General features: G+C 37.5%; 1 protein-coding gene across 7 annotated transcripts in view; it reads right to left on the reverse strand.

The window, feature by feature from the left end:
* The window catches only part of PRDM2 (PR/SET domain 2), a 118,389-nt gene that overhangs the window by 60,420 nt on the left and 31,598 nt on the right, over positions 1-26,371 (reverse strand). For 5 of the 7 annotated variants that reach the window (XM_074933946.1, XM_074933952.1, XM_074933947.1 and 2 more), the window contains 4 exons: positions 25,902-26,019; positions 22,195-22,298; positions 13,974-14,126; positions 5,227-5,353 (listed from right to left, as the gene is read on the reverse strand). In XM_074933946.1, coding sequence (XP_074790047.1) covers positions 5,227-5,353; positions 13,974-14,126; positions 22,195-22,298; positions 25,902-26,019 — 502 coding nt within the window. Of the gene's footprint in view, positions 1-5,226; positions 5,354-13,973; positions 14,127-15,769; positions 16,309-22,194; positions 22,299-25,901; positions 26,020-26,371 lie in introns of those variants that run through there. The other 2 variants (XM_074933951.1, XM_074933948.1) reach the window with 2 other exon arrangements.

The following is a 26,371-nucleotide window of genomic DNA, read 5'->3' on the forward strand; positions in this document are numbered from 1 at the left end:
AAGTTAATCAGACACTAGCTGTTTGCATGTTTACATCTTCTTGTATCTCATTTCGGAAGTGGAGTTCTAAGAAGGAGGCAGATACTGAAGCTGGGCTGTATGATCAGAAGTGATAGGTAAAGAGGCTGAGAGAGTATATAGAGTGAAGATGGAATTCTGTGAGGCATAGCCTAGGCATAAACAAAATGGTTGCAAAGGCAACAGGAAACATCAGGATAAATTGGGGAATACCAGAGGTCCTCCAGTGTTTCCTTTAAGAGGGATTATAATAATACCATCATCAATGACTGCTTGGAAACAGAGGTCAGACTGAGGCCAGAGAGAGAATCAGTGGAGAATATATATATTTCAATATTATCCTTTGCACCTATCTCAACCTCTCCCTGCCATGCTTAATTGCCATCTGAATTTTACAAAGTGAATAATTCCAACCTCACACTAACAGAAACCACTGTTGAAACAGACTTTGTTTGAGAGGAGACTGCGGGTTTATTTGGAAATTCACAATGGAGTTTCTACGATAATTTGGAAGAGGTATTAATTTGTTAGTTAACTATTACAATCACACTTCTGAAATAATCAGTTGGCTAAATAAAATCCAAAGACAATTAATTGTTTATTGCAAATTGTTCAAAATCCAATGACTAGTTAAAGATAGTTCTTGCCCACTAAATGCATTACATTGGTTAAAACCCAAGGGGATAGTTGTTTAATTGAATACAAACATGCAAATACGTGCTGTAAAAATTTATTTAGCGAGCTGAATAAAAAGATACTGTTAAAAAATAAAGACTGTTTATAGTATTTTTTTTTTTTTTTACATTTTAAACAGTCAAAATGTCTCTTTTGTTAAAAAAGGCATATTTACTAAAGTAAACACTCATTCATAGCTGTTTAAACTATATGCTTTTATATTTCTTAAAGAGTTATTGCTATATTTAAGATCTATGAAGGGGATAAACTCTGTAGCTCAGAATACAGTACGTCAAGTGCAGTTAACTAGCCTGGTCAGGTTTCTAATAATCATTCAAATTTCACAACTCTCCTGAGGAACCAAACCGCAGCTTTGGTAAAGTAGGAATTAACGTATAAAATTATTTGACATTTCGGCTTCCATTTCTACCAACTACAATCAAGTAATACAGTATCTTTTAAACAACTGGGGGTAGCATTTTTTCAAAAGGGAAAGTTACTCTTCTTTTTCCATCATTGCTGAATTCACAAATGACAGGTTGCAACTTCCTAACTTTTCCATAAAAGTTCAACCTCTGGGCTGAGATCAAGCTTGAATAATTTCAGACACGACATACAATTTCCAGAAAGGGGGAGGGTGAGTGCGAGAGAGAGAGAAAAAAAGACAGGCGGTAATACTGGAAACCATTTTGCAACCGTACTATGGCTGTTGCTCCCAAAGAAAGCAAAAAATACCGTATTACTTGCATGTAAATTAGCTTGAATAGCAACACACTATTACAAATACTGATGTAACAGATTGTGCACACCTTTTTCCTCCTTTAAAATTATTCCAATAAAATTTGTTAACAAAAACAAATAGAACAAGGAATAGAACTCATGGTTGAGCACAAAAAGGATGGAAAGTATGGAACACCGACCATAAAAATGACTCTAGTTGGACAGACAATGGTCTATCTAACCTAATATCCATCCTGTCTTCTGACAGTGGCAGTGCCAGTTGCTTCAGGGGGAATGAACAGAGCAGGGCAATTTCGAGTGATCCATCCTCTGTTGTCCACTCCCAGCTTCTGACAGTCAGAGGGTTAGGAACACCCAGAGGTTGGGGTTGCATCCCTGATCATTTTGGCTAATAGCCATTGATGGACCTATCCTCCATGAGCTTATCTAATTCTTTTTTGAACCTAATTATACTTTTGGCCTTCACATCATCCCATGGCGATGAGTTCCACAGGTGGACTGTGCACTGTGACTGTGCAAAGTACTTTTTTTTGTTTGTTTTAAAGCTGCTTATGAATTTCATCGGGTCACCCTTGGTTCTTGGGGTGGGTGGGTGGGGGGGGGGGAGAGGGAGGGTAAACAACATACCCCTTTTCTTTTTCTCCAGAGCACTCAAAATTTAAGGACCTCTATCATATCCCCCCCTTAGCCATCCCTTTTCTAAGTTGAACAATCCCAGTCATTTTAATATCTTCCCATATGGAAGCTGTTCCATACCCCTAATCATTTTCATTGCCCTTCTCTATACCTTTTCCAATTTTAATGCAATTTTTTTCCCCCCATAGGAGGCAACCAAAACTGCACACAGTATTCAAGGTGTGAGCGTACCATGGATTTATACAGTGGCATTATGGTATTTTCTGTTTTATCATCTTTCCCTTTCCTAATGGTTCCGAACATTCTGTTACCTTTTTTTTCGACTGTTACTACATATTGAGCAGATGCTTTCAGGGAGCTACCCACCATGCATCTAGATGTGCATATGCTATATCATTTAAAGCGTGGATTATGAAGCCTTAATGGTTGGCAATTCTTTGTGATGAATTTGTTCTACTTTTGCCTAGTGACCAAAGAGTTCCACACACAAATAACCTTTTACAAACAGTTACCATTTTTTTTTTAAATTTTGGTTTTTCGATAGATTGTGGTTCTGTTAATTTGTTAAGTGCCTAGAGCCTGGGATCAGAGGTTTTTAAATATACAAAATAGAGATAATGTCCTCTATGTGATTATTTCTAATTAAAACTTTGTTCAGACACGAACAGTTAATAATCCCAAACTGTTAGTATTGAGAAGAAGTAACAATTTCAGGAACTGTGAGGTTAGTTTAGTGAAGATTTGTCCACAATTGCATTAATACAAATACAATTTCAGTATCTTGGAAATGTTCCAGTCCTTGCTTTTGTGATTTAAAAAAAATAATAAATAAAACTCTGAGGTTACCGTTATTGCCTATTGGGTAAATAACATGCAGACCAAAACTGTATTTTACCAGGCGAATGCACATTTATTAAAAAGTATAAATCTGCCTTTAATGGACTTAAACAATTCTTGCTAAGTATGTGCTAAAGAGGTGTTTTACCATTGTCATCAAAATAAAAATCAGTGTTTGAATTTTAGATTTTTGTTACTTACTGCGACCTCAACATTCATTTAATGCTTCTCCCAATGCTAAAATAAACTTGAATTAAGGACAAAAATTTTCATTTTCCAAAAGCCCTGCTCCTGCTTCCAATATGAGCTTTACAGTCAACTTCAGCACAAGCAGGACTAGGTTATAAATTTGTATTTAAAGACTATATTACAGGTATGATTCCATTTCAAAATTTCACTACCTTTTTTTATTGGAGACTAACCAATTTATTTGAGCATAAGCTTTCGTGAGCTACAGCTCACTTCATCGGATGCATACTGTGGAAAGTGTAGAAGATCTTTTTATATACACACAAAGCATGAAAAAATACCTCCTCTCACCCCACTCTCCTGCTGGTAATAGCTTATCTAAAGTGATCACTCTCCTTACAGTGTGTATGATAATCAAGTTGGGCCATTTCCAGCACAAATCCAGGTTCCCTCACCCCCCCCCCCCCCCCCGAGCTGTAGCTCACGAAAGCTTATGCTCAAATAAATTGGTTAGTCTCTAAGGTGCCACAAGTACTCCTTTTCTTTTTGCGAATACAGACTAACACGGCTGTTACTCTGAAACCTTTTTTTATTGGTTCATTTGAAACACATTCAAGAATCTTACAAAATATATATTCCTAAAACAAAAACAGCAGCAACACACATGCACATTCCTGTATATATTTACTTTTTCTTTAGTCCTTAACATTGTTAAACTGAGTATCATCACCCTTAAAAAATGTGATTTTGACCTAAAATAATTGAATAAAAAAAACAGCTAAATACAGGCACACATATCAACCTGGCTCTCCTAGAGGCACATTAAAGTCAACAATTTTGACATCTTTATTAAATTATGTATGGAAAAATTAAGACATACTCAGTATATCCTACTTATAAATTAAATAATCCCTATGCCCCCCAAAATTATTCTCCGCCTATCCTAAACTCTTCAAAAAATTAGCCAAAAGCAATCATTCATATTTTCAGGCTGCACATTGTCATAAGCCACAAAATTGCTACTGTCCTAAAAATTAAAACTTGTGAATCAACATCTGCATTTTTCACTTCTACTGCTGAACAGCTTTTTATAATTTGTGAAAGAAAATTATTGCTCGGTAGACACTTTGCATGATAAAATCATATGCACGCAGAAAGTTAACAGCAACCCCACTCACGTGGAAAGAACTTACATTTAAAAAAAAAAATACTGACCCAGTCTTAACAGTTGTGGTGCGAACACATCTTATGTTCTTATAATGATGTTAACACACCAAGGAAATGAAAATGTTAAGATATTATTTGGTAACATTGAATGTATCACCACCTGAACATCAGTGGAGCTCAGAAGCAGATTAAGAACTAAACTTAAAACTGTGGGCTTTAAGTTAACTACTGCTCTTCTTACAAGCGTACTTGTAAGCGTACAACTACTGCTCTTCTCACAGTGCTCTTATCATCTGTCTGAATTCATCTAGTGAGGCCTGCAATTTACCTTAATCCATTCTAAAATGTCAGCTAGCCATCAAAAGCTGCAAATGGGAAGTATTGCTATTTAATATACTACCTTGCAAATCATAAAAATACCTAGATGTAAAACAAACAAACAAACAAACAAACCACAACCCAGTTGTTATCTAAAAATCACAACATTTTCCTCAAGTTTAAAATTTTTTTTTTTTAATTAGGACAAAGTTAAAACGTGAATGTTCCCATCGCCAATCCACGATTCCGCCCCTTCCTGCGCGTTTCCTATTGTCTATGTTCAGCGTTAGAAAGCCACAAACGCAACAAAAAGTAGCCAAGAATTCCGGCACGACTTTCAAAAGGCGAAAGTGCGGGCACGCCCGGGTGACTTCGCGGGGTGGGGGCGGACGGGTCCCTTTAACTCCGAGCTGCTTCGCCGATCAGGCAGTGGAGTCTGGAAAAGGTCACCCGGACACACTTACTCCTGGCTGCGAAGTCCTGCGGCGGCTACTGATCGAGCGGGCGGGGGGGAAGGGGGGCGGGGGGATCGGCCAAAGTTTGCAAGTTTCACTCCAGGCCCCCGGCGCGCGTTTCCATTTCGCTGTGGGGCGAGCTCCGGCCGGGCTGCGGGGGGGGGGCTGCGGGGCGGGAGGCAGCGCTTACCTTTCTTGGCTTTCGGGGAGTTCTTCTTGCTCCGGTGGGTGGCTCGCTCTTCCTCAATAGCAGCTGCTATCTCTGGGTTGTCTTCCCCATTGTACCAGACCAGCAGCTCGTCGCCGGGCTCAATTGGCTGGGGGGGCGGCAGAGAGAGAAAGGCAACGCCAATCAGCGGGAGGGTTGTTCGCGCAAGGCCGCGGAGCAGGCTCAGGGCCAGAGGGCGTGGAGCTCGCCGCGGGGACGGCAAACAGCTGTGCTCCGCGCCCAGCGCCTATTGCCTCACGGCCGGACGGACCAAACAGGAAGAACTCTTTAACCCTTCCCGGCTGGGCCGGGGCACGCAAGCGCCGCCGCCGCCGCGAGCAGGGGAACGGCTTGCCCCGAGCGCCCCCTGCTGGAAGGAGGACTGCAGGCGTCCAACCCCAGGGCACTGGCTCCTGGCTGAGAACAGGCTTTCCAGTAAGAGTCGACGTTCAAAGCGACTGCACTTGTTTGGCAAACGCAAAAGGAACAGGAGGACTTGGGGCCCCTTAGAGACCAACACATTTATTTGGGCATAAAGCTTTCCTGAGCTACAGTTTCATCACGCTTCCTTTAAACCTGACATGGCAAACACTGATCTCTAATCGCCCACCCTGTTATGAGCTCACTTTATGCGGAAATGCTGCAGTTTTGATTTGAAGATGATTTTAAAAGCTGGCTCTGTTATTAAAAAGGAAGGTAGGGCAGAGAAAGTAGGTCATAGAAGATGTTAAATTCAGATAGAGGAAGCCTGTAACTCATTTTCCTCCTAGCAGGGGGAAATGATGACACTTTGTTTAATGAGATACTTTCTAGATTATTTCTCCCCAATCTATTGTTTTTTTATAAAAACAAATTTTGAAAAGGTATTTGAAATTTCAGGTTAAGCCAAGCAAAATTTTACTGAGGAGTAATTGTGCTTACATTTGTAAGTTTGATCTACATGTATATATTACATATATTTCTTTAAAAAATGCAGTTTCTAAACTCAGGATACACAATCTAACAGATTAATTAACTATATACTGCCATTTTAAAATGTTTTCTTCATTTTAGTAGATTTAACTGCAACTATTTACATTACACAAACAAGACAGTCTTGTCTGTAATACAACAAAAAAAGAGTAAGAAATGTCTACATATAGTAGAAACCCATATAGAAACAGCCATCTATTGAAGTTGACAGTTTGGAACTTAATTTCAGGAATACATTGACTGGAAAAGTTTATGGCAGAGAAAGAGGAAGAAAGGAAAATGGAAGGCAATTACTACATGTTTCTGGAGTCCCCCTGAATTAAGCCCAATAATAAGAGAATTGTGTGCCATTCCACACTTATTTCTAAGTCTTTATGCAACACAGAAACTCAAAAAAAAAAAAAAAGGAAAGGAAAGGAACAAGAAATTGAACTAAACACAGGTCATTGCGATTACTACTCTGATGTCCCAGTGCCATTACCCTGCTGCTCAATACTAGAATTGATAGTTTTACTGGTAATTTTATGTGGTCTTAAATAGCATCATCAGGATCATACAATTTTTAGTGAATCCCCTTAAAGATTTTCCCAACTTGAGCAGAGTAAAAGAGGGAAATACTTCTGTACCTATATTTTTCAAATAATCTCCCAAACATTTCTCCATTCAGAACAATTCTACTCAAGTGTGGGAATAAAATCCATTGGCCCTAGATACAAATGCCTTTCTTCCTTGTGACTGCAACTACCCTTTTCAGTGGCTGAAGAATAATATGGTGCCAGAAATAGTTTTAAAGTAATTAGGTTAGAGCAACGGGAATCTCAACTTATTATTTTAAGTTTCACCTGAGCCAAAGAAGGGGAAAAAAAACCCTATTTTACCCTCATATGCTGGAAGAACTCAAGAGATGCAAGGTTCCTGGCATCTACATTATAACCATCTTTACCATGATCAGATCTAGCTTCTGGGGCTTGTGCAATCCCTCGTGCTTTGGGGTGAGGGTGTGGGGACGGAGGGACACCTAGAAACAATCAATTTTAAACCCCCCCCCCTTTTTTTTTTTTACGGGTATCTAGAAGTTTTCTTTGCAAAGGAAATGTAAGTCAGTTCATAGCATTAAAAATGTCATTAATTTTTCCTAAAGACCATTGTTTATGCAGAGCTCCCTATTCTCCTCTACTGCCAACCTATGAGTTACTCATGGTCCCCTATCCTGCTGAACTGATTCATGTGTTATGATGGTTCTGTGGAAATTTTTGCGAACAAAAGGCCTACACCAAACTGACTTCAAGAGGAGTTGGATCAAGCCAAAATTCTTTACATCTTACTGTTTTTGAAAGTTAGTTTGGAAAAAAAATGGTAATTAAGTTTGTTTTGAGTACTTATAAACAGAACCTCTTCATTACAAGATGTGACATGCACAGCTTAGCATTCATTACTGGAAAAGTCTACTGACGTAAATACTGTTACAATATAGAAAGTTTCAAGCTTTTGGTATAAGGGGATTAACTTTACTTTATAAATTAGATATATTTCAATAATATTTACATTAAGTGTTATCTAATGGATACCATATTAACTAAGTATTGCATAATTTTTAGGAAAAGAAAACATGTACAGTACTTTTTAAAACTATATACTTTGTTGTTAAAAGTGTTTATTTTCTCCTGATCTGCTAAATTCCAAAGTATAAACATTTTTCAATTAATCCTCACAATAATGAAAGTGAAAAGGTTTGTTTCAGAGAATCCAAGTGTAAAATTGCACTGACCATTATACTTGATATGTTCACATACATAAAATATAAGGCCAATGCTAACCAGATTAACCTAAATCAATATATGCTAGGTTTAAATCAATTTGTATCTACATAGAAATGTACACAAGTTTAAACTGATTTAAAATATGGTTAAACAAGTGTAACTTTTAATATAAGCAAGGCCTAAGATTTTGGTTTCCATTTGCAGTTTTGGAGTCCTGATGGAATAAGTGTTGGGTAAATTATTTATTTGCACAGCGTCAGTGTGGTAGTGCCATACAACCAAGAATGAAGGCAAGGTTCCTGCTCCAATCTAAACCTAGAATGGGTTGACAACAAAGCGAAATGGAATTCAGTGCTGTGTTAAGCATGCAACTTGTCAGTTCCATGGTTGGTTGTTTTTCCCTTTTAATTTGCTGAGTGTAGTGTTTGAGTTGCTAAATCAATGTCTAAATAAAGTCTTCTGACCCTGTCCTTCCAAAATAAGATGCGGCCTTCCTTCATCAGTCCAAGCTCGTGCAATAGAACAGCTCCTATGTTAGCAATACTAATTAAAGCAACAGCTCTACTTTGAGGAAATCCACGATCACTTGCTTTTGATGTAGAGTAAGCATACAACTATACCTAGAAACAGAAGACTAGGATCAGAGAACCTTCCCGTGTAAGAGTTTTCAGTAAAAAAAAAAATATCAAAAATCTAAAATTTACCTACCTGAGCCACCCCCTTAAATTCTGTCTACAACCACATTTTTAAAAAGTTACAAAAATTAATATTGTATCTTAAAGGTAATGCATAATTCAATAATATGTACATTATAGTGGTGGTGCTGGTTCTTATTATAATGTACAGGCTCTTCCAAACTTTGAAGGTCATGTGTTGAACATAAATACACAAAGAACTTTGTTGTTTGTAAGTTCTTCATAAGAGCAGTAAAGGGTTGCAACACACAACATACATGACCAACACATAAAAACAAGGAAATGAAAAGTTAAGCCACTGAACAATACATACCTCTATTCCTCCACACAGAGGCACAAACCTTAATCATTACTACAACACTAAGGACCACACATTGAAACCCCCTCAACACAACCCATCTCATTACCAACTACCTTCTCCCAAAGCTATTAGACTGGATGTTCAGTGTAGTAGTGTTGGGAGGAAACAGTTTAGTAAAAGTATGAAGTAAAGTATGGCATCCTTAGTGGGACAGAGTTAAGGTTGTGGTGCATTGTCTGTGGTACATTCCGCCTACCCTGTGGTGTTCTCTCTTCTTAGCTGAAGGCACTAGATCAGTGGTTTTCAACCTTTTTTCATGTGCAGACCCCTAAAAATTTTCAAATTGAGGTGTGGACCCCTTTGGATATCTTAGAAATAGTCTGCGAACTCCCAGAGATCCACGGACTACAGGTTGAAAACCACTGCACTAGATGAAAACAAAACTGCTTTCACCCCCAAAGTATTAATAATCACAGGTATACATATCAATTGTAGAATAATCCTTCTGTTGTACATTTACTGTACATTGTGACCTAAGTGTACTTATTTCTTGTGTGTTTCTTTAACAGTTCTGGATTTGCACTCTGGAACTGGGAGGATGAGAAACAACATAAGTAATTTTCCAGCATTTGTCTATCTTGTCTAATTAGGTTGTAAATTCTTCAGGACAGGAACATCTCTTATTATGTGTTTATACAGTGGATTGCATGGTGCTACTATAATAATAATGAAGCACTTTTTTTGGATGGAGGTGTTAGTGCTTGTGTGCAGTGTTTACACCTGAAAATATCAAATTCCATTATTTGGTTTACATTTGTGGCACTACAAATCGAGTCTTTGAGCTATTATGTGTGTCTTGTACTTACACTGATTTTATTTATACTGTACTGTAACTTGATAGAATGGGATCTTCCATAAACAAATTAATTTCACCTGAAGTTGGTCACATCTTTTTAATCAAGCCGATTTAGAAAATTTCTTCTAATTGAATTTTCACTGCAAATTATTATTAGTTAGTATTTGAACAAATTATTAGTTAGTATTTGAAGACAAAGTGCTAAGTACCGTATTGTGTGAACATAGTTTTTCCAAGAACTTTAATGTGAACTTTAAACCAAAGCCTTTCATTAAAAAATAGTAAGTTTTTTTTTTAATGACTGATTTAGAAACCAATTAAAAGTTTAAATAGTAGGGGTGAACTGCCCCCAGTTACATATGTGCACTGGAAAGACGTACACCAAGCAGCCTACAAAAGTCCTCCTAACTTGAAAGCACCACCTTGTAAAGGGTGGCAGCGTTATTCATTTTTTCTCACTTTAATATTCAAACCTAGACCTTCAATATAACAAAGTCCCAAATGAGCAATTTTGCTATTAGCTAACAACAAAGAATGGGAAGAAAATGAAAGATCTACATAGCTCTGAGGCCCTATTCTACCAAACATGCTCAGACAGACAAGACTTTGCTTATCTTGGCCTAGAGGTTTTCAAAAATATTACAGTGCTCCAATATTTTGAAATTAGGCTTTTTGAGTCACAGACTAAAAATCCACAAAGCCATGAAAAAACTTAAACTTGGAAAAAATTAGGTGGGAGCAGTATTTTAATTAGGTATGCAATACTAGTTTGAATGCCAAACAATAAAATAGAGGACATTATGTGCACACCATCACTGCAAAATTCTTCTTTTGTGGGGTAGATTTCTTTTTCTTTTTTTTTTACTTCCAAGAGGAATCTCCTTAGTTTTATTAATTATCATCAATTGTTGTGACAAGGGGCAAGTGAGTAAATTGTGTCCCTACACTAGTAAAATCTACATGACCATTGTGAAAGGTTAATATATACAAACAAAAACATATTGTGCAGAATTTCTAGGCGAGGAGAGCAGCAACATTCCGAATGTTCAAAAACCCATGTTAACTGCAAGACTACTCCATCTAACATTGAGAGTATTTCAGCTCTCTGAATAAATTCATAGAACCAGTGGGACCTGCCACTTTAGATACGAGGACAAAAGTCCCTGCCCCCAAGAGCTTGCAATTTAAATCAGACATTAGAAAGAATGACAACTGAACACAGTGGGTACGGCATGGGAGGAAACATTAAACAAAAAGAAACGGGAATTAATTTTAAAGAGCATTTTATCAAGGACATTATACAGCTCCATGTTCTTGTTTTATGTATTTATTACGTTACTTTAAAAAAAAAATGGTCATGCATCAGAGTAGGGGTGAACTGTACCTAAGAGAGATCAGGGCACATTAAGAAGGAAGCAATTTCAGGCACACTAAATGATGTGAAAAACAAGCTTTGCATTCAAGGAGATAGACAAGTAACATTACTTTTTGAATATATGTTTTAAATGATTTAGCGCAGCAATATGGCTCTGAGGTTCCAAAAAGTTAGAAATGCTTTTCTATATGATGCTCTGTTCTCAAAGTCTTTCTGCAGCTAAATTTGCTTGCTTTTCTTTGCAGTAATTTAACTTCGGGAATCTGGCTCTTATAATTGTGCAGGCTAATTACCACTGATTTAATCATTTTGGATAATTAATAAAATTCTGCAAAATACTAGATCTTGTAATGTGGTGGATCAGACAAGCTTCATTACCAAACAAAACATCAGATTAATTCAAATATTCTTTAAAAAGTTACAAGGAAAATTACTAACTTGCGTACATCGAAATCTGTGCTAAGTGACTCTCCAAAGCCTAATCTATACTAGGAAACTGACCCAATGTTGACAGTTGTAACAATACTAAAAACTGCTTAGCTTCTAGTATAAACTAAGATTAGGAAGACTGGAGTTTGCCCCTTGTCTTACTTCTCAAGAGGATATATGAACAGGAAAAGCAAAAGCTGTTGAAACAAATGCTTTCAGATGTGATTGGGAACATCTGTAAAGCTGGCAAGGTAGGTTTACTTATTAATTTGCCAGTAAGGGAGGCAGCCATGTAAACTGAACCTTATATCGTAATTTCTGTTATTCCCATTTATTGGGAAGTCCTAAAAGCAAACCATACATCTATATTTAAAATTTGCATTAAGTACATCTTTGACAAAATCCTGCTCAGTGGATGGAGAATGGCTATGTTGTCAGTGGTCTTTTTGCAAGATATTTTCTCCCCTCAATGAACAGATCTTGTTACTGTTGTTGTGCAGTAAATTTGCAAGAATGCAACACAAAAACAAATTTTCAAAATCTGGATAGATTCATAGATTCCAAGACCAGAAAAGACCATTGTGATAATCTAATCTGACCTCCGTGTAACAGGCCACAGAACTTCCCAAAAATAATTCCTGGAGGATAACTTTTAGAAAAAAATCCAGTCTTGATTTTAAAATTATCAGTGATGGAGAATCCACCAGGACCCTTGGTAAATTGTTCCAATGGTTAATTATTCTCATCATCATAGGTTAAGATGCTGATTTCTTTTGCAAAATCCTTCTATATTTGGCAAGGTTGACTGACAAGTTTGGAGCTAGGAAAATGCAAGAGCAGCTACAATTTTTCTCATGGATCTTCCAATCAGGCTTTCAAACTGATCACAGCACACAGATCATGTATGATAGCACAGATCCCAGACAGTTTTCCACACTGATAGCCGGTACAATCTATGTTGTTTGTGACACCTTGCTTGGGAAATGCTGCTTACTGACTATGTGGACAAGTTGGGATGACTACTGGCAGAGTAAGACTCACTAGCATTGAATCAATTCTCATGAATGAACAGAATATAGTCCATAGACAAAGGACACTTCATATATTAAAGTGAGATATTAGATAAATGAGAACAGTGATGACAAGATTAGGTGAACATGAAGCTATATTGCCTTTATTTGGAACAATGCTATCAACGCTCATGGCTAGTAGATTAATCCTTCCCTTAATCAGAGAAACAAAGTGTATCTCATGAAACTGTGGTTACAGTATTTTCAACTTCTTTAAAATATATGTAAACCATCAGGGCTCTGCCTTTTTTTTTTTTTTTTTTTTTTTTTAAGTTGGGGATATGAGAGTTGTCAAAAGGCTTGGCCTTCCTGTGGACTGCTCCATACTACCAATGACTCATGGATGCTGTGATACTACAGAGTCAGGTGGTCTGGTCACCTAATACAAAACATTACTTGGGACTTCTTGTAACTTTCCACTGGGGGGGGGGGGGGCACAAGTTTGGGAAACAAAGGATTTCTGCCTTACGTAAATCCTATTTAAAAGTGGGAGGAAGGCAAACGGGACGACTCCTCTCCGTGGCCTGTCTGCCCAAGAAGAAAGACTGCTACAGCTACCTCAAAGGAAGGCAAGGGGAGAGTCCAGACTGAGACAAGGGTCCAGTCTGAAAAGGAATGTAATTGGAACTCTGAACCACAGAAACTTCGCAACCTGCCTAAAACAACATTTAGGGTGAGAACTTACATTTTTTAACCTGTTTCTTAAGTATATTGAGCCTAGCTTGCGTATTTTGGTTTATTTGCTCAATAATCTGCTTTGTTCTGTTTGTTATCTCTTGTATTCACTTGAAATTCACCCTTTTGTAGTTAATAAACTTATTTCTTGTTTATAATATAACCCAATTTTTGTAATTCCTAACGGGGGAGATGGCAGGGGGCGGGGTGGCAAGAAGTTGTGCATATCTCCCTCCACATTGAGGAAGGGAGTGAATTTCATAAAGCCTTTGGGTTTGTACCTCTTAAAAGGGGTGGGCACCAGAGTGTTGGAACAAGCCCTAAGGCTGAATCTTTCCAGAGCTGATCTCTGTCTCTCTGTGCAGCTGCCTGTGTGCTTGGTTGGAAGAGGCTTGTGAGCCTACCCCAGCAAAGCCAGGTAAAGGGCACCCAGGCTGGCAGAACAGGCTGACTCAGTGGCACCCCAGCACATCAGGTGACACCCCAAAGGGCCCAAATCCATCACAGAAAAGTACAAAAATAAAACAGGTTCTTGAAGGAAAAGGAAGAAATGGATACCAAAAAGTCATCGACACTTCACAAATGGACAGTGCTACCTTTAAGGTTTTGTAGTAAATGGTCCTGTTGATCTCCAAAGGGAATAGATTTTGCTCCTTTCCTGAAAGAGCCCAGTTCACATATCGCAGCCAATTTCCTTTCCTTGGATCAGTTGCATCAACACACATCCATCCCAAGTTTGGGTAATATACCTTAGAAAAAAAAAAAAGAATGAGTTACTCATGGGCAACTGAATTAGCCTTAAATATAGATGCTTAAATACACAGGAATAATTTCAATAATTTATGACAGAAAGGCATTTCTTAATGAAAAGATTTATGAGAATGGTACAAACTAAATATTTTACTGAAATTTGCCAAACCAGATAACACCCCTCACCCCTGGGAGCATGGAAAATAGAAATGTACACGCATTTTCCCTCAGCCTGTATAGAATTTGACTGATTTTTGAGGGGTGGGGAGATGTTTATGATAAATGGCTCTTAAATATTAATGGCATATTAATCCTAAAACACAAGGGATGAAATTCTGGCCCCACTAAAATTAATGGCAAAAATCTCATTGATTTCAGTGGGTCCAGGAATTCACTTTCAAGTTATTTGAAGCTATTGGCTTAGGAAAGGTCAGAAAGCATTATAAACTTGTAAGTCCTCTCAAATGCAGAGCATACTGTTTACCTCAGGTTACAGTGCTTGGTGCACTGCAGACAAAGAACTAGTAACTTGATTGAGTTGGCGTATTTTCCTCTGATTTTGCGCTTGCAAATAACTGGAGACATATATTATAGCACTTAACACTCTCTGTGACTGTGCCTACAGTGAGTTGCTAGAATATGTGCTATATAAGGTACCTACAGTTCTGTGGATGCAAAAGTATGGGAAGTCAAACTGAGAAATGACTTTTTAGCATATTACATAACTGTGAACTCTGAAATAGCCCCACCTGGGCCAGTGCTGGCAGTCAGAACACAACCAAATGAACCTTTAAAATTCAAAAGTACTGATTGTGTCCTCCCAGCCAAATATTAATCCAGAAAATGTTGTTTCAGTACTTTGCAGATGCATCCCTCGTGCTCGGCACTGGGATTTCTGATTAAGGTCTATGTATATCCTTACATGCTAATACAGTAACTGGTTCTTTTATATTATCCATGTTTGAAGTAGTTTGTTAGATTTCCCTCTTTCTCTAGAAGTGGAGTAGACAAGAGAACAAGTAGGTAAAGAGTGAATGAGAGAGTGTGTGTGCGCACGCACGCGTGTAAGTAAAAAGAACCTCTTGCCCTAGGAAGAGAAAACTATTTCTCACTGTGAAATTAAGAGATCAAAATTAAATTGACAAAGTTGCAAAACGGTTATGTAATCACTGTGTGCATTATTATTTTGGCAATGAATTGTACATTACAATTTGACCTAATGTGCTCATCTTTTCTTCCTATAACAGTTCTGAGATTCCACTGGTGAAATACTTCAGTGTTGAATGTATCTATGTTGCATTAATATTAGGGCTGTCAAATGATTAAAAAAGTTAATCGCACTGTTAATAATAGAATACCTTTTAAAAAGATATTTTTGGATGTTTTCTGCATTTTCAAATACACTGATTTCAATTACAACACAGAATACAAAATATACAGTTCTCACTTTATATTTTGATTACAAATATTTGCACTACAAAATACAAAATAGTATTTTTCAATCCCCCCATTACAAGTACTGTAGTGCAATCTCTTTATCATGAAAATTGAACTTACAAATGTAGAACTATATACAAAAAATAACTGCATTCAAAAATAAAACAATGTAAATCTTTAGAGATTAAAGTCTACTCAGTCCTACCTCTTGTTCAGCCAATTGCTCAGAGAAACAAGTTTGGTTACAATTTGTATGAGATAATGCTGCCTGCTTCTTGTTTACAATGTCACCTGAAAGTGAGAACAGACGTTCGCATGGCACTGTTGTAGTCGGTGTCACAAGATATTTACATGCCAGATGTGCTAAAGATTCATGAGTCTCTTCATGCTTCAACCACCATTCCAGAGGACATGTGTTCATGCTGATGACGGGTGCGGCTCAATAACAATCCAAAGCAGAGCGGACCGATGCATATTCATTTTCATCATCTGAGTCAGATGCAAGAGGCAGAAGGTTGATTTTCTTTTTTGGTGGTTCAGGTTCTGTAGTTTCTGTATCAGAGTGTTGCTCTTTTAAGACTTCTGAAATCGTGCTTCACACCTCGTCCCTCTCAAATTTTGCACAGCACTTCAGATTCTTAAACCTTGGGTTGAGTGCTGTAGCAATTTTTAGAAATCTCATATTGGTGCCTTCTTTGCATTTTGTCAAATCTGCTGTGAAAGTGTTCTTAAAACGAACACGGCATTCATCAGAAAATGTTAATCTACTTTAAATTCTCATTCCACCTTATTCCGGATTTACTTTCATGTGTAGACAAATCCTAATACTTGCAATTAAAATAAATTGAATAAAATGGTACTGTTCATAATGTTTTAAATTAAACCTACATTAGTAATTAAAGGTACACTGTTTTAAGAAATTTAAAGTTAATTAACAAAATGATTTAACTATATCAATTTGGCACGTCTTCAAGGAATAATTCTTTAAATGATTAAATACGTATACTAAACATTAGATTATTCATTAACTTTTATTGTCCCCATTTGATGGATTGAAAAAAGTAAACACATCAGAAAAGTTGGAAGTTAAAATAATTTACTTTTTATCTGTTTCAGTGGATAAAGTACCATTTTACCGTGTGAAGGCGATCTTTAGTGTTTTTATAAAATTTATCCAGCTACAGGTTTGAAATGTCTGATATTCCAAGATCCTGTATAAATTGTTTTCAAGTGGGTTGTAACTCCATTTAATTATCTTTAACTAATCAAGACAGCTTGCAATAAAATCAGTTCACTGACAAGTGATCTGTTTTCAGCCAACATATAAATCCTCTTTGCTTTTAAGACAAGATATATGCCTACCACATTTACTATTTGAATCAAAGATAGATGTCTATAAGGGTATCATGAGTTGTCATACATTCTTTCCAAACCACAGCAATAATCACTTTTTGCAGCTGGAGACATCTTTTTTTATTTAAAATTGTTTTTCCTACCTCGATACATATAGTGGATTGTAGAGTACAAGTACGGGGCTGCTCACACAAATTTCGGGGGAAAGATTTACACACACCTGCTACGAATAGAAAAAGAAAGGAAAAGTACAGACAGATTCTGGAAGTTTAAATTTAGTATTTGCTTCTACTCCTCTCCATTCTATTTAGGAATTGTACCACGTCTTTTCTCCACCCCCAAGCTCTCTTAGGCCCTGGCATTTTGCACCGTTTAGCACAGCACAGTCCCCCCAATACTAGCAACAGTGCAAGTGCTATTGTCTACCAGGCATAGGGTCAGATGACAATGGCAAAAGTGCCTGCAGCTGTGCTATACAAGGCCCATGCCACTCTGCTATTCAAAGAGCATTTTAAAATAACCCCTTTTCAGAGGCGAGAGTTGTGCCGCCCCTGGAAATGGGGCATAACTTTGTTAAAATGTTTTCCTTTTGTTAAAGCCAGGGAATGTCTAGTCTTCATCTAAATAAAACAAATGACCTGGGCCCTATCTACAGCACAGACCTGCTCACTGAAACCTGCTTTTTTTAAAATGGCATTGTTTTAGTGTAAACTGAATTGTAAGAACTACTTGTTTGTCCATATATTTAGCAAGAATGAGGAGGTGTTATCTGGTAGTTATGTACACTGCAGCAGCACCTACAGGTCTCTGCCACATCAAGGCACCGTTAGGCTGAGCACTGCACAAGTATATAAATAAGCGACAGACTTGGCTCCAAAGGCTATATAGCGTGTAAAAGACATAAAAGGTCAGCGAAACAGACAGACAGTGGAAGTGGTGGAAGATGTGGATGGGGTAAAAAAAAAAAAAATTGGGTGAAAAATTGTAAGTAATGAGCCAGTCCTCTTTCTACATTTCTAAAAATTTTCAATATGGCATCTTTTCTTCAGCTTCAAATATACTTTGGCTAGGGGGAAGCTACACAGCGAACAAACTTTTGGCTTACGCTGAAGCTTCAACTAGTATCTTTGCAAAGCCTTGAGTGATAAACCCAAAGCCAGACTTCATCCTGAGTCTTCCATTTTCCTGCATGATGTTGCATCATTTGAATTATTTCTGAGGTTTAGTTTAGAAACACTTTAAGTATACATTTTTGTTCCTCCCCAATATTTTACTATCTTCATTTGAAAGTATACCTCTAAAGTTCATTAAAACAGGGACCATTTACTAAAGTTTATTAGTTCTGTGGTGCCCACACCATGCTGGTTTGGAACAAACTTGTTGACTGAGGGTAAAATCCCAGCAGAATCTGCCACAGATTTCTGCACATTTGTTAGTCTTCTCATTATACCACAGATAGAAAAACAGTGAACACTGTCCTAGTTAAGTGTTCAGATTTCATCAGCTGATTTCCAGGAGTGTGCTTGTAAGTGCACCAAATCCTTACATCTGTGAAAGTAAACTCTTCCACAGATCAGGACTATAAAAACAAACAGTCTGTGTAGTTAAAATGAAAGAGCAGCACAATGTAACATTGTTAGGGAGTGCAATCCCAGAATGGAAGACCTAGCAGATACGGAATGCATGGCCAAACTAACTAGATTACTTCTTATTTCAACCAGTCTTCACTGTGCTGACTCTCTTTTAAGTCTTGTCCACAGTGGGCAAGGAAACAGCGTTGGCAACTCTCTAGGATGCTGTGACTAAACATAATTCCTGCTGGACAGGATCTAGATGGCTTGGCACAACATGCCTCAAATTCTGGGCTCATCAGCAGACAGCCGTTCTTCCATGGGTTTTCTAGTAATGCCACCACACTCCTTTTAGCTGCCTTCTCCTCCAAGAAAGGAAAACATGTACAATCTTTCTTCAACCAGGCTCTGAGCATACAGACACAGAGCTATACCATACAGAGCTGATTCAGAAATGCCCACTTCGCCTGAAGTTTGCTAATTATTAACTAGGTGGAGATACTGACTTCAAGGGTCTCACCCTTTCTCCAGATTACTTTAGTTTCTTTCTTAAAGATCCACTACTGAGCAGCACCCTCTTTCACAATTTATCTTGTTTGAGTTAAGATGCTAGAATGGTTTTCAGATGTAAGAGTTGGTAAATATGAGTATGGGGGCGAACTGCTGCAGATTACAAATCTCTTTTCAGCCTACATTTTTCAACTGCTAAACCAGTACTAAAGCAAGCTGTAACTGACCCTCAACCCTTTTATTACCTGCATTGCAAAGCAGATCACTTTACAACAAGTGGTTCAGAAACATCAAATTAATACAAGATGTAATTGTCAAATAGAATTGGTAATTTACTTGGTGTAAGAGGTTTTTGCTGTATGAACTTTCACTATGCACTACAGAGAAAAAAAAACGTGCAGCTGAGGTAAATAATTTACCTGACTGATTTCATCTTGTTAACTGTACTTGTACTAGATCTAAGCCTGAGATACACTGCATTGTAGTATCCTCTTGTAATGTCTAGAGGCACTTGATGGCTTATCAGGCATTCTACTTGAATTATTTTGATTCTTATTTTACTGGCTGTTAGTTTGCTTTTATGGGAAATTACCATTCTAGGTCCATTTCTGTGCCAGGGTTCAACAACCAGCTTGATGTGTGTGTGTATGCATGTGTGTACACAGTGCTTCATAGTTTGTTTTATTTTATTTGGCAGGTGGCCAACAGGGATTACTGTTGGCAGGTGGCCAACAGATATCATTAAAATCTGTTTCTTGAAATCTGTAAAATGTGCACATAGCATGTCTACTAAATAATGTGTTACTATCACTGTTACCCAGCCTCCCCCCAACTCTTCCAGTTTGTTTGTAACACCCACGCGTTGCACAGTCTAACCAGTTTATAAACTCTTTAGGGCAGTATAATGAACTGTTTCTTACCCTTTCCCTCTACAGCAGTCTTAACTCTGTCTTCTTGCCAAAATGAAACTCAGACTTGAATAGTTATGAACTACTTGAAAAACGAACAAACCAAAGTGTCCCCTAAAATAATTTTAGCATGTAAGACTGTTATAGCAAACAGAATGGCTTTTAATGGAGCTACAGTGCTTATCTGGTAATTTCCCACCACAAAATTTCCTACAGAAGGTATTCATGTTGTAGATCTACCTCTTACCTTGAGACTCTGGGGAAGATTACAGATTTCCATATTGTATTTTAATCCTTTGTACAGTCACCAAACTAGCCTTCTAATTTAAAAACACTACTAAACAGAAAAATCTCTTTTCAGAGCCTAGGTTTACTTTTAGCATGGATTTCTATTGTTCATTGTTTAATAAATTCTCATCGTTACTATTGAGAGATTACAGCTGCATATTGTACTTTAAAATTGCTGTTCCTACTTTCCAGTTTGCCCACTAGTCTAAAATTTCAAGATAGCTTTTCTCCAAAAATATACTTTTAATGCCTCCCATGGACCCATCCACACCTTTCAATGATCTTATTACTTCCTACTATCTATTAATAGATCTATTACAAGTCCCTAAATTATCACCTTCATGAAGACGGAGGGATTTGAAGTGCAGATAGCTTTTAGTCACATTTACCCAAAATGGTGAAACAAACGAGCACAGAAATGTGCACTCTGAATATTCTATACACTGCTACATTATCTTCAAATGAAAGATGATTTAAAATTATTTGGAATTCTTTAAATTCCTCTACATCCTGTTGTACAAATATCTGAGTTCTTCTGAAAGTACTATGTGATACATTACACGAAGACAGCCACACACGTCTGAGGTCTGTGCTTTAAGTTACATAGTGTTCAAATTAATTCCTTTTTGTACAATGATAAACATTATTTCTCATTACCAGGGGATGTTGTGAAGGTCCAAACTAACAGGAATCAAAAATGAAATCCTTAGATAAGTTCATGGAGGATAGGTACATCAATGGCTGTTAGCCAAGATGGTTAGGGACACACCCCATACTCTTGATGTCCCTTAGCCTCTGACTGCCAAGATAGGATTGCACAACAAGGGATGGATCACTCAATAATTTCCCTGTTCAGTTCATTCCCTCTGAAATATCTGGCATTAGCCACTGTTAAAAGACGGGATACTGGGCTAGATGGACCATTGGTCTGACCCAGTATGTCTATTCTTACGGTGTAAATTGCTACTCAGACTAATGGTCTGTAAAGCATTCTATGATGTTTTTATCCATAGGTATTCTTCCATAACACAGCATTTGTGCACCAGTATAATTTATTATCAAAGGAACAGATATACAGTTTAAACATATTGAATCAAGGTATTCTGATTTTTACAAGACAGGAGTATTTTGTGATATTCTTCCTTCAGGCTGCGAGACTATGCTGGATTTCGCTATTTGTTTTTGACAAAAAAGCCGTTCTGCAGTTCTAAAACAGATTTCAAATTTACAGATATTAGAAATATTAGAATAAATGGAGCAGCAAAAAAAATAACGTAACACGGCTTTATCCCATTTAAGCTGCATATGCTGCATCTACTTGGAGAAAAGTGTTAAATGTCAAATATACATTTTAAAAATACTAATTTATCTAAAATTATAATAGGATTTTGTAGTTATGCTATTTTATTTACAGTGACAAATGCTTCCTCCTTTTTACGCATTTATATCATTTCAAAACAAGTCTGATCATACTGCTTTGACAAATGTCAAAATGGAGCTGCACAGATGGTACTTCAGTAGTTGAGTTTTCCTGAAAATTGCAAGTAAATGTTTTATGCTGTAAGAGAGAAATCATGTGAGGTGCCAAACCCCTCCTGAGAGATGCGAAGCTCCTTTCACTTCCACTGACTTCAGTGAGAGTTGAAGTGCAGTACCTTGCAGGATCAAGCCATCTGAAGCCAAGCCTGATCAGCAACAGACCATTTTTGCAGGAAGTTGGGGCCAAGTAGCAGTGCTTAACATACTTCATATTGCTTTACAAAACATCTACTTAATATTTTATCAATGACAATGGCAGGGTTTTAGCTGTGTAATTCAAAACAATTGCACAGTCTGATCTGTAGTTTCAACTAACTGTATTTTCTGAAAAGGAAATAGTTCTGATTTAAATAATCATACACAATGATCAATATCTATAACGTCTGGGAAAAAATTAAATGTCAAATAGAAAATAATCACTTAACTATAGCTGGCTACTTCCTTTACCAGCTGTTTCTTACCTCCCACATGTATACATTGCTCTTAACTTGGGATCTTTTTTTCTTGTCACCAACAAATGGTCCGAATTTTTTGCCTTTTAAAATTGACTTTGTTGCCCAGACACCTGGAGAGTTAAATCAGTAACTGTAATTAGTCTACTTTATTTCTGACAAATAGCTTTCTTAAACATTTCAAATTTCATAAATTATCAAAATACATGCCAACTATCTTCAGGGAGCATTTGCAATACCAAAAGAAATAAAAATTTACTCAAAGTCAACTTACAAAGCCAACTATGAGCCCAGAAAAGAAACTTACCCATGAAAGACTTGAGTAAATTTATAGACCTTACAGATGAATAAACTCCATATTTGCTGAACCAAAGAAATGGCAAGCGAATTACAGACCAGTTTCCTTACTTACAAATGAGAACAGCATCTCTACCTGACCAGAGTTCAATCTGGAGACTACTAGCTGGAATGTCCTAACTGATCAACTGTTGGGATGGTGAAGAGGACAAGAGGTGGTCTTATGAAGGAAATGAAGCAAAAGAGGCGATATTCCGGACCCCACCCTCCCAGCATGATATCATCTCTATCTCATTAAAGCAATAGAATTTGTAACGTAGGCAGAATTGCAGAATTTATTTCAGAACGATGAAAAATAGTACTTATCTAAAAAATTTTGTTTTGAATCCTTCGTATCACGTCACCAGGTAAAAGCATTGAATCCCCATACTGCTGTATGCACGATTTTATGGTAAGTTTCTATAAAGCTACACAAACAGTTTGTCAAACCATTTTCTGCACTGTTTCAGTTAAGCACACTATTCAGCTGATGATATACAGACAGCCCACACACCCTTGCAACAACTTCCATTGTCTCAGACCAGTTCAGAATAAAAACCAAATGCTATCTTTGTTACAGATATAAAGTCAAATTCTGCATACAATTATACCAGTGAAAATCTAAAGCAACTACACTGACGTCAGTGGAGTGAACTTTGGAATTACACTACAGTAATTTATCCCAGTGTTTTAATGTACGACTGACAAAAGGGAAAGGAAGATAACTCTCTATTTAATACCATATACTGAACTCAGGCATTTTCCCGTTTTCTATTGTATCCATTATCCCAGTCTTTATACAGTAAGGTAAAGGTGATCTCTCCAATCCCTCCTGTTTATCTGATCATATTCACAATACCTTACTACAGAGGTTCTCAAACTTTTTCTTTCTGAGTGCTCCCACCCCCGCCCCCCCCCACACACACCCCCAACATGTTTTAAAACCTCCATGGCCCACCTGTCTCACAATAACTGGTTTTCTGCATATAAAAGCCAGTTCTGGCATTAGGGGATAGCAAGCAGGGCAATTACCTGGGGCACCATGCCACAGAGCCCCCCACGAAGCTACATTGCTCAGGCTTCAGCTTCAGCCCTGGGTGGCAGGGCTCAGGGACTGGGGCTTCAGCTTTCTGCCCTGGGCCCCAGCGAGTTTAATGCTGGCCCTGCTTGGAGGCCCCCCTGAAACCTGCTCAAGGCCCCCTAGGGGGCCCTGAACCCCTGATTGAGAACTGCTGCCTTACTATATTATCTTGGTGTCTTTTTTTTTTAATATAGTTAGTAAAGACCGATATGTCAGCTACTATGTAGGGTTGTTTAACTTGTTAAAGAACAACTTATGAAGTTATTGGAGGACAGTTCTAGGAAAAATGCATTTTCACCTGCTTTACATATAATAATGGAAGAAAGGCAAATGAAATGCATACAGAAGTTCTTAGGTGGTATTTAATAGTATAGCTAAAGAGAAAATTTAATTAAGATTTGTTCAAAATCTACATGTTCGGCCCTTAACTTATTATCCACAAACCTTAACAGAACTTTGATCTTTTCAAAACATCTTACTCTGAAAAGCTGTCAAATTATAAGTAAAGGTTCATGTTTTATAATAAGAAAATTAATTATATATGGACACACAAAACTTATGTGTTTCAGGCAACTTTAATTCTTAAAACCATCCATCCTTCACTAGAATTAAAAGACAAGCTCCATGCACAGACAATTAACCTCTGGTAGGTACATACCTGTTGGTCTACAAAGATAAAACATTTTGATTTCATTGACAATTTAATACTTGCTTTAAAAATACTTTTACCAAACTTTTCATTTTCAGTGAACACTTAATATAACCTTCATAACCAATGAAAGTTTCTATGTTTTTCCCCCTAAATCTAACACAACTCAAGGCATGACATTTCTAATTAGACCCTGTTTATATTTTCAGCAATGTATTTCCTTGTCTCAGATTGGAAAAGCAAGAGAGTCTTCAAAATGGATTCTAATATTTTTCCATTAGCAGGTTATCATAAAAGTCCTCTTGTACTTTAAAGATCAACAGGTCACTTAATCAGTCCAAAGCATTATTTATTATTTGTACTGCTGTACTTCGTAACCTCTATTAGGATCAGGGTCCTATTGGAAAGCACTGTCTCTGATCCAAACAGCTTACAATTTAATTGGTACTGAAGTCTTTCATTTCCAATTACATTTCAAATTCTATCTCAAGCTGCTAGCTTTCTGCACAAATTCCCTACCCTATAGAACAAGCTCCATCAAAGCTAATAATGGAAACTTTACCTCTTTGAAAGGCATTAGTGCAACTACATGGTGAAGTATTTCTGCTATCAAATTTGCCCTCTCTCAAAACACTTCTCCATTGTACTCTACCAGCTGCTGAATATCCAAGGAGACTGCATGTTTTATGCCATATCATGGAAAATATCTGTGGCAAGGAAGCCAGTCTTGTGTGGTATTTTCCAGGTCTGCAGTGAATCCCTCCTTGAAGGCTGAAGTCAAAGAGCTGTGATTGTGATCATCAGAGAGCAAGAAAGGGATTTGGATGGAAACCGCAAGATGACTGCACAGAACTACCAGCAAAAAATTAAGCTGTGGAGCAGGTAAACGAGCAGTGAGTGAAGGAGATTCAGCCTAGTGATGTAACAGTATTTCTTAATAAAGCTAAGAAGCAAAAAGCTCAATTTTAACTCCGATTTGTATTCTGATGTTCAATTCAGTGCAGACAAGCATGGTCTGTGGAAGAAGTGCAGTGACAGATCATTCTCACTGAGACCTTGCTAGCCAGGTCACTGTGGATCATTCATCATAAGCTCAACAGAAGTTTGCCTTTACTCTCCATCTGGGAACCAAGTTGTTACAATAAAAGTGAAAAACTTATCTGAGTTCCTATGTAAAAACCAGTGGTACAAGTAGAAAGTGTCCAATAGGGAGACTGTGGAGAAGGACTCACAAGCAACAGAGAGGAAAATCATAACTCTAGATTATGAAGAATTTTCCAGCGTAAGTTTAACTGGTGGAACACTAGATACCTATTAAACGTCACTTCTGATCTGATAAAAATGCATGATGCAGGAGAACAAGCAAGCATAAAAAAAAGGCTTTTTTCCACTACAAACTCAAAATCTCATTGCTACACAATTGCAATCTTTGTCTTTAACAAGCATTTTCATAATTCAAGCTTTGTTTTATTTTAACTTCCCACCACATTTTAGTTTCCTTCCCGTTTGTTTTTTCTTTGAGGAATGGGGAAACTCACGCTGACTGCACCATTTCTTTGTTACTTTAATGCTTCACTTTCCATAGCTGCCAGAATGTGATATTTTTGTCCTCTAATTTCTCCGTTATCTCTTCACAGTTACAGCACTTACCAAGCCGTGTCTTGTCAACAGCAGATGGGAAAAGCCTCACTTCCTCAGGAAGTCCTTTAAGCACATGTTCAGGTACATCAGCCAAGGTCTCAGCTGCTCCTGCAGATTCAGTTGTATTCTACAAGTCAAAAAAACAGAAGCGCCATGACCATGATGAAAGAAAAACATTTTAGCACAACAGATGATCAACCCATACAAGCTAGAAAAACTGGTGACAAAATGAAAGTGAAATTTTAATTTGGGATTTCAACCAGGGATTCAATATTGCAAATGTTTTCCACATGAAGGCATTGCAGGTTCTTTGGTATGCCCATCACACTTGTTTATACTTTTGTAGAGAGTTTTAAAATCATGTTAAAAAAAATCTCCTAGTGAGAAATGTACCCAGTTGTTCCTTTGAGAATCTTCCTGCTTTGTTCCAGCCATTCTATGCTCATGTTTGATACTGACAAGTCGATGCATGTATTTTG

This window comes from Natator depressus, chromosome 18 (assembly GCF_965152275.1).
Source record: "Natator depressus isolate rNatDep1 chromosome 18, rNatDep2.hap1, whole genome shotgun sequence".
NCBI lineage: Eukaryota > Metazoa > Chordata > Testudines > Cheloniidae > Natator > Natator depressus.